Here is a 9,397-nt window from a genome sequence, read left to right on the forward strand (position 1 = left end):
GCAGGGCTGAGCTGCCGCCAAGGCTGCAGCGTCCACCCTCACAACCCGCTCGCAAAATGGACCAGGAAACCCTGGGAAGCATTGTCCTGCTCGCCATCGTCACCTTGATAAGCGTTGTCCAGAACGGTAAGACAAAAATAAGCTTTTATTTAAAGGCTAAAGGGGAGCTGAGAAAAGTTCAGGGGGATGTATGCCGATCTAATCTTTGGATAGATAATCTCTGGTTATAAGTGCGCATGTGCTTAGGCACGACTTTGGCTTTAGGAATGATCTTCTAAGCGTATAATTTTGCAGGCTGTTGTTGCAGTATTGTGGCAGTCACACAGTCCTACTCTTGTGATATTCTGGAGGGATTTTGTTATACATATGTCAGCTAAGGAAAGGAATAATACGCTGGGGTTCCCTGTGACAATATGCATTTAGATTTGATGACTGGGACCTCCTTGCCTGGCTAAAGTCCCAAATGTGGGCAGCTTGTCAGCCAGAGCCCTGCCGCCATGGGCAGGAGCCGGGCAACTGCGATGGGTCAGAGCTTTGCACGGAGCTGGGCGAAGGGGGCAAAACTGCACCGACTCATCGGAGGGATCTGTTGGGGTTATTTGTGGGCAGGCAGCTCTCCTGCTTTCCTACATCTCCAGGTCCTACAGTTCAACTGATCATCTGTGGTCCCAAGAACGCTGTGCATTTCCTGCAATGGAGAAGTTTCCTTTTTTTAGCTCTTATTCAGAACTCTACAGTCCCTAGTATTCTTCAGAATTTTAAAAATAAAACAAGTTTCTCTCTTGTGCAAATCTGGTTTTAACTCCATCATTGTCTCCTACAAATAAACACTTAATCGTTTTAGCAGGAAATTCTGCCCAGAATACAGAGAAAGGAGGGAGGTTTGCCCAAGCTGCACTGAGCTCACCCAGGTTTGAGAGTTTGGCATGGGGGGCTGATGCGAGTGCTAGAAATCTTCTGTGAAGGCTTCTTGGTACGAATGGGAGATTCCCACTGAGCACAAACCCTACCTTTGGTCCTAGGAAATGGGCTATTCCTGGGCTGCTGCCGAGAGGGGAAGTGGTGGGAGCCTCAGCATAAGCCTGACTGCCAGAAGAAAAAAAAAAAAAGACTTACAGTCTGGTTTAGTTTTGACATAGGCACCAAATGCCACTTCTTGTAACCCAGTGCTCTTTTCTGGTAAATGCACAGTGTGTGGTGTCACCAGAATACAGCACATTGAGATCAGACCACAAATTGCAATTAAAAAAATGTTTCAAATACACATTTCTTGCTATTTAACCAAATGACTTTATATGCAGTTTTTTTCCTCTCACTCTGAAACTCAGGCATTTGCCTTCCAGCCTGACATGCACTTTTACCTCATGGAAATCTGTCTCTGAGATTATTGACCCGACTGCTGCAAATGGGCAACGCGGAGCCTGGCAGAGGACTTAGTGTACCAAGGACGAGTGGCACGCAGCCCTAAACCATGATTTCAGACCTTGCATCATCGGATTTCCTTCTCCCAAGCTTACTGTCTAGAAAGACCCAACTGATATGCAGTCCTGCAACAAGTGCAATACTTATGGCGATAGAAATGCTTGTCAAGGGATATCAGTTGTACTGAACTCTGGCTACAGCTCTGGTTCAGCAAAGCACTTGGGCACCTGCTTGACTGTCTTTACGTGAAGTCAATACCACGTCAATTCAGGTTTATATGTTTTTCTGCATCTGGTGCAGGATTAGAAAACAGTTTGGGTGAATGTTGTCATTCCTGAAGCTGGAGGTGGGCTGTGGTGCTGCCCCAGTCTGATGTCCGTTTACTGTCACCTTGTTTGTGGCAGGAATCTCCATATCCTACAGAATGACTCGTGTGGCCGGATGCCGCTGAGTCACACATGTAGCTTTAGGTTTTGTTCTTGCATCAGAGAGATGTTGCAATTCAGCAGCTTTTGATGCAAATCAGTGGTCATCGCTGAGCAGTTCAGGATGGAGGAAGCAAAGCGAAGTCAAAGGGAAGAAGGACCAACCTGTGTGTTTGCCAGCACTCGCTAGGTTGGAGCTTCAGTGCATGGTTTCTGTTGACATGAACTTGTGAAACAACCAGGCTTGGATTGAACTCTTGTCCGTTAACTTGACCAGAGAGGGACTACAGTGGTTCAGGCTCAGGGCAGCCTGTGCAGCCCTGGACATCATCTCCTGGTGCAGCTGAGCAGAATGAAATCCCTCAGCTCCAGGCTTGCTCCACTCACTCATCTCATGTGGGCTTGTGAAACCAACCTCTTGCCTTGAGGTTTAGAATAAAGAGCAGAAAGTATAACCACGGTGTTGCAAGCTGCTTCATGCTGTAGTCTCCTGTTTCCCTGATGCCAGATTAACAGCAGCCCAATGTTGCTGATACCTGGCAAGGTCCACCACTGGATGTGGTCTGTCGGCTCTGCTTTGGTCCTTTGCAGAGCTTCAGAAGCTGGGACCCACCTCTCGGGTCGCCTTCTGGGGAGATTTTGGGAGATTGCATGGCGTGTGAGGTTGACAGGGCTAAGGAGCCACAGGACTGCGGACCCACTTTCAGGATGAAAATCTCACTTGAAGCAGGAGGTTCTGCCTCTCCATATGGTGGTGAGATGCTGGGTTCCCTTCCAATTTACTGCCCTCACCTTGGGGGTCCACGTGGTCCTAAGGAAATACGGCCGCTGCAGCGGGTTGGAGGCAAACGACCCAGGCATTTTCTCTAGCGAAGAGGTGGGTATCTCGTGGGAGGTGGTTGTCTAAGCTCTTTCATGAGTCAATGGAGAAAGATCAGCACTTCAGGGGGGTGGTGTCCCTCATGCCAGTAGCTCTCTGAGGGATGGATTGACCTCTGGAGGTGGCTTTCCCCTGTTTCCTTCTGTCACCCACTGTTTACAGAAGGAAAACATCCATCTCCCCAACACTTCTCAATGTCTCTGAAGTAAGGTGAGACAAAGCCTGCTCCTCATCCGTGGTGCGGGTGTACATGATAACCCCACCTCTGTCCTTTGCCCTAATGCCCAGTCCATTGACCAAGGATCCATACGCCACATCAGAGACGGCAAGAGCTTCCAGGACAGACGCCCAGACCTCCACAGCCAGATCCTTCCCAGGAGACCCAGCACCCCCATGTCTGCCCAGCCCTGATCCCAGAGACTGTGCACCCAGAGTGTCACCACCAGCACCTCCAAGTTCTTGTCCTCAGTGACCGCCATCACGTTGGACATGTCTGTGTTCAGCCTGATGGCTCTCGGCATCGTGGAGTCTCTGCAGCGGCACGCTGGCATTTGGGAAGCAGCAGCAGAGAGGGAGATATATATGTATAGCTTACTCTTGGCTTTCTCTGAAGCTGTGGCATCTTCTAGTGATTTCACGTACGTGCTAAAAGGAAGGGAGGAGGTATGCTACCTATCCCAGGGAGCCCATGCAGTCCCAGACCTGCAGAAAGCGGTTTCCCATCACAGCAGCTTTGCACTGTACAAAAAATCGCCGTCCGACCTCATCCTCTTCAACTAGGTTCTCTGAGACCCCATAGGCAGGTTAATAACCCCATGCCAACGGCTGGGGTGGCGTGCAGATGGAGATGATGGGAATTCTTGGTGACTGTCCTCCAGGAGCCGGCCAGTGCACCGCACTGGTGACAGTGGGAAGGAGGGTCTGCAGCCTGGCTGAGAGCGGGGACACTGGCTTAAAGCACTGTGGGATTTTTCTGGAGAAAGGCTGTTTTTACCCAGGGAATCACTTCATACTGGAAGGCAGAAAACTCAGTAGCTTTTAGTGAAGGCAATGGAAGTACAAAAGACCTACTTACAGCATCAGCGAGGGGAAAAAAGAGGTAACTCTTCAGATTCCGGGGATGAAATCCTGCAGCTTATCAAGTTACACTTCTGTTGTTAGAATAACATCTTTCCAGATGGGTTATCTTTTCTATATCTCTTCGGCTAATATTCTAAACCACAGAGCGATTTGGGTACGCTGAGGTGGGATGTGCGACAACACAGAGCTTGCAGCTCGCAGCTTGTCAGGGCTCTGCCTGGTGTATTTACACACATGATTGATGGTCTCAGGTTTAGTGTCATCAGATAAAACGTGTTTGTCAAGCACATGGTACCTTATCTCGAGGTGCTGCATTTTTGCAGCAGCTAACACCCTGACACAACACTGTTGCTTAAAAGGAGGATGCACGCAAGACGGACGTGTAGAGATCAGCCATCGGGACCAGGATTTCAAGGGGCCTTTCGGGAAAATGAACCAGCCCTGCAGGATGTCCCTGCTTGGGCAAACGGGTATGACTAAAAGAGAAGGGACTCCCTTGTCTCCCTGCTCCGTTAGAGACCGAGATTTGGGGTTGGCAGCTCTGGCTCGAAGGTTTTTTACCCACTGGGGACTGAAAGGACGGAGTCAGGGCTGTACTTCTGCAGCAGACGGAGGTGCAGGCTGCCAGAAGGGCAGCGCGGGGATGAAGGAGGGCTGCGAGTTGAGAACCTGCTGTCAGTCACATAGGAATGTGTGGGCTTGTTTGAGGTCGCATCGCCCTGCACACTTGCACGGAGGGTTTGGTTATACCTCGGTGACAGAGCAAGCACCCTGGCCACATCCTGCACCTCCACGCACCCGCGTCCTCTCCTGCCGTCCAGCCTGGATGCTCGTGAGAACAGAGCTGAGCCCACAAAGCCCAGCTCCTGCAATATCACCAAATTGCATCTCAGATCGAACACTGTGTTCTCTTAACAGCTTTTTTTGCTAGCAAACTGGAGCATGAAAGCAAACACTGCAACGGCAAGGGGTTCCAGCGGCCAGGATCCTCCGCCTTCGACCGCGTCTACACTGCCAAGTGAGTAAGCAAGCCCTGAGGAGCTGGTGCGGGCAGAGAGGGGTTCGTCTCTCTCTTCGTTAGGGTTTAATCCAAACTCTTTTATGGTCCAGACTTTGCTCTGCAGTCCCATTGCTGTGGTGTGCATTGCAGCTGCATTTAGACCCATGGCTCTCCAGTATGTTTGCTGGTGAACCCAGCTCCTTTCTGGACACCAGCGCTGTACGTGTATTGGACTTGCAGCCCTTGTGTGTGTTACGTCCTTCCATTCGGCAGCCCATGCACCCCGCAGTAGCTAATGCTGGAAGTGTGATACAAGCACAGCTCGTGTCCCAAGGGGGCTGTGGATCAAAAAAAAAGAGCTGGCGGGGAGATGCTGGCTTGCTGAGGAGCAGGTTGGTGGCAGAGCTCGTACAAACCCCCTGTCCCTCTGTCCCCAGGCAGTTCCCGCAGCTCACGGCTCTCCGCTTCTCTGCCCCATCGGTACCTCTTGTCTTTGACATCCCTTCAGAGAGAGCAGGGGGGAAAATTAATTCCAACCCAGAAGAGAAAAGAACATAAAATATTTTTTATTACCCATGAAGTACTGCTTGAAACTGGATGGGGCATCCCAGTGTTGCCCTTCACAGGTGTGCAACCTCTGCCAAGGGCAGAGCGCTTCCCCCTTGGAAAGCATTCCCAGCCAAAAGAGGCAGCTGGAAATCATTCCTGTTCTCCTGCAGAGACACGTTAACTGTCAGACACTCCTATTTGCTGTGGGATTTTCCTTTTGTTGGTTTCACGCAGCTCTCAGTGCCACTAATTTGATTAATATGACTTAATTACAAGGATATCCCAAGCCAATAAAGCATACAGCTTCTATTATACACATGCCTCTATCAAACAGGTTAGAGGCTTTCACGGGTGCCTGGCGTGTGTGCAGGGCGGTTTGTTTTCCTCGTCAGGCAGGGCAAAGGCATCCTTTATCCCAGTAAGGACACTGGGAAGCAGACCTGCCGGCCAGGTTCGGGCACGGACACGCCAGCCGGCCCCCAGCAGCCGCCTGGGGTAAAAGCCCACCCGCAAGGGCGTTAGTGCAGCCCAAATTCACGGCCCACCACCCTTTGCTGGTGAAACGTGTCGATTTGGGTTCTATTTCCCTGTGTTCTGATTTCTCTCCTATAAATTTCTTTCTAGCCAGAACTGCGGACACGCGTACCCTACGTTTCTCGCCGTGCTTTGGTGCGCTGGCCTTCTCTGCAGCCAAGGTAACACTCATTTATTTTTTTTCCCCTTCAACCTTGCACCACTTTCAGCAAGGGATGGCAAGTGCTTCGGAGGTTACACTTCCAGGGACCAAATCCTCCTGCAGCGGGGGAACCTGTCTCACCCGGCTGTCCTGCAACTACGCGTGCTGTTTAATTAGCAGCACACTCCTGGCAAGGTTTATGCCAACAGATGTAATAATAATACAATGCTGGGGACACATACAGGCATTACGGATGAGATCCCTCTGTTTTGGGTGGAGGGTGTAGTACTTGGATGCTGGATGCCACATTATTCACTCTCAGGACTGGAAATGGGCTCGTTTGATTAAATTGCCAGAGCTGCCAGCCTTACCCAGCACTGAGGGCAGCCCAGGAGTACCTACCTGCATTTCTAAATATGATCCCCTTCGATGCAATTTGAGTTTACCTAAAGTTGAGTGCTCTCCTGGGGTGCGTGGCTATTCTTTCTGGAAAAGAGGAGTTTCCCGACCAGAATAATAGGGGCTTTTGCCTGCAGGTATGGGGAAGGCTAGAATTAGAGGGAAAAGCCCCTTTTTATGTGCTCAGAAATGAGTATTGGACCCTAGTATAGTCCTCCACCTGCTCCTGGAGAAGTGCATCTACCTTTTATTTCTGGCGAAGACAGTGCCTGGGCTGGCACCCTCCTCCCCAAGCCCGGCATGCCCCACACTGGGTTTCCAACAGGGACGAGTGTGTGCTCTGCAGTGGGCAGGATTATACCCACAAAGTCTTCAGAAAAGCCAGAGTGAGGGCAAGGCGAGTGCTGTTTCCCACGCAAAGGTCTCTGTCCCGGTTCCAGCCCTTGTCCCATAACCCAAGGCTGCAGATTCCCATTTCCCAGTCCAGCCCAGGCAGCAGATGGGGACAGTACGTACAGCGAGACCCGGGCTGGCGTTTGTAACGCCTTGTTTTACCCTTTACCCAGCTCCTGCCGCCTTTGCTGGCCTGATGTACCTGTTTGTGAGGCAGAAGTACTTCGTGGGCTACCTCGGGGAAAGGACTCAGAGGTAAGGACTTGAAGACCCTCTTGACAAAACCCGCGATGCGGCGGGAGCGCAGCCGGACGCTGCCGATTCCGCAGGCACCGCGTCTGGCTCGTGGTGCTGCCCGAGACGGGGGCTTGCACGGGGGGGAGCGGAGGAACCCCCTCCTTTTCTGGGTGCAGGAAAACCTGTGGGAGACGCGGGAGATGCGGCAGCACCGGGGTCAGGGGGGCTGCAGGAACAGAGCGGCTGCTCACAGCCTCTGCGAAGGCAAACCTTGGCACGTTTGTGCCGCTATTTGGACAAGGCTGTCCTTTTAGATTGATAAAACTCAGTACGCACACGTGAAAGAAGGTTGTCCCACAGCCTGTCATGACTGAGAAGACATACGAGCCCCTCTGAATAGCCACTTTCGTAAGCAGCAGCCTGCACTGAGCACCGGAGGCCAAATCCAGACCCAAACAGATACTGAAAATGGCATTTAAGAGCTCGTGGCTGCCTTGCAGTGCAAGACAGAGCAGAAATTTGCCCCCCTCCGTCTCAGCCCCCGAGGTCTTTCGGCTTGTCTTAACAGCAGAGTCTGAAGTCTAAGGACTTCTCGTGTGAGGTGACGTACATTAACGAATTGCTTTCCCCTCTTTCTGTCTCCTCAGCACTCCCGGTTACTTGTTTGGAAAGCGCATCATTTTGTTTCTGTTCCTCATGTCCGTGGCTGGAATACTCAACTACTATCTCATCTTCTTTTTCGGAAGTGACTTTGAAATGTACATAAAAACGATAACCAGCGCAATCTCTCCGTTGCTGCTCATACCCTAGCTCCCCGCAGCACTGAGGGGGTCAGCGTGCTTAATATATCGATACCCAGAAGCAGCCATAATTCAGCTGTTTAAGACGTGAACCCGTAACCCTTTTAGATTGCTGTAAATCTCATGCTTGATGGTCTTTGTAGTTTGATTTAACCTTGCTTTTTCCTTCAGGAAAAAGATTTATTGTGAGCACTCGGCATGCCCAAGGAATGGTAACAACTTCTAGTTAATTCTTTAGAGTTTTTTTCCCTAAACTGCAGCCTGCAAGCTGATTGCATGACTGGAAGGGGCATTGTACGCTTGCTTCATAACTGCGTTGTACTTAGCTTTTGTCCCAAAACCCAGCGTCATTCCCGACCAATAGCTCCTGCAGTTATCCTCAAGCACAGGCACAGATTTTCTCCAGCATCCCGCACACCCCTGCCCATGCAAAAGCACGGACCAGCCTCTCCACCTACCCTTTCCCTCCCACTTGTTGATGACCGAGCTCCCGCTGCTGCAGAAGGGTGGCAAATTGGCCTCTGTCTGGTCTTCCTCGATAAATATTCATGCGCGTAACGCTCCCAACACTCATCTCATTTACACTTCAGCCTTTTTGTTCTCCCAGAGCCGCGGAAAGGGGTCTTGCGTAAATGAGGAGCCGGTGTATTGACGTTGGGGTTGGTTTTGTTTTGCTTGGCTTTGTTTAATAAAACAGGCTAAAAGGATGAAATCTGTTCGCTCCCATTTTCTTTGCCTGGTGCATGATCCCAGTGCTCCACGGCTCGGCAGCTGGCCGGTGAGCGGAGCAAGGGGAGCAGCGTCGGGCTTTTTGTGCAAGCTGCTGATCGCCCCGGGCACGGCCTCACGAGGATGCGAGTTTAACAACTCCCTCTCTACTAGCAAGTTCAATTTTCTGCCTCTGTCACTAACAATGTGCCCCTCCAAGTCCATACCAAGGGGCGAGGTTGATGAGAGAAGCGGATCGAGGTAGGCAAACAGGCCAGCGCAATCGTTTTAAACTTTGCTACCCTATGAGTGCTTAAGCTCTTAAGGCTGTCTGATTGCCATACACAGGATGGATAAAGCTGTATTTTATGACTCCTTTGGGAGGGACAGAGACTCCTTGCTATGTGAGAAGAGGGTTTGCAGAGCTGTTCGCAAACGCAGGTGCAGAAAGCCAACTGCCTTTGGACCACACCAAGGCTGGTGGGTTTTGTTGCTGCCCGACGGGGCAGAGGCATTTGTGCGTGGCTACTCTCCTCTGCACCCGGCCATTTGCCCTGCCAAAATAACATACATCTGTTTTTTTTCTTATTTTCTACAGGAATTTTAGATGGGAAAGATTAGTAATAAACATACTTATTGCATGATGATTAGCTAATAAATGTTCTCACTGGTTAGAATAGGTAATTCAAAAAATATAATCTAACCTCCTAACCTATAGCTGCTGAGACACCTTATTCCTGGGTACAGCACTTAGGTTCCTTCCCCCCCCTCCTTCTCAAACAACCGTAACACACCCCAAACCCTGCTTCACCCAGGCTGGATGAGTCT

At 50.8% G+C, this 9,397-nt stretch overlaps 1 protein-coding gene across 1 annotated transcript; it reads left to right on the forward strand.

Moving 5' to 3' along the window:
• ALOX5AP (arachidonate 5-lipoxygenase-activating protein) lies at nt 1–8,507 on the forward strand. Its single transcript, XM_010572712.1, has 5 exons — nt 1–126; nt 4,726–4,825; nt 5,981–6,051; nt 6,998–7,079; nt 7,709–8,507. The coding sequence occupies exons 1-5, from the start codon at nt 57–59 to the stop codon at nt 7,869–7,871; spliced, it is 486 nt and encodes a 161-aa protein (XP_010571014.1). The 5' UTR covers nt 1–56; the 3' UTR covers nt 7,872–8,507.
• The last annotated feature ends 890 nt before the right edge of the window (nt 8,508–9,397 follow it).

The sequence above is a fragment of the Haliaeetus leucocephalus genome, unplaced genomic scaffold, assembly GCF_000737465.1.
Source record: "Haliaeetus leucocephalus isolate CR32 unplaced genomic scaffold, Haliaeetus_leucocephalus-4.0 Scaffold351, whole genome shotgun sequence".
Taxonomy (NCBI): Eukaryota; Metazoa; Chordata; class Aves; order Accipitriformes; family Accipitridae; genus Haliaeetus; species Haliaeetus leucocephalus.

Coding starts and splice junctions, on each gene's coding strand:
- ALOX5AP (XM_010572712.1), top strand. CDS start 57: ATGGACCAGGAAACCCTGGGAAGCATTGTCCTGCTCGCCATCGTCACC. Junction 127..4,725: donor GATAAGCGTTGTCCAGAACG/GTAAGACAAAAA, acceptor TTCTCTTAACAG/CTTTTTTTGCTAGCAAACTG. Junction 7,080..7,708: donor CTCGGGGAAAGGACTCAGAG/GTAAGGACTTGA, acceptor CTGTCTCCTCAG/CACTCCCGGTTACTTGTTTG.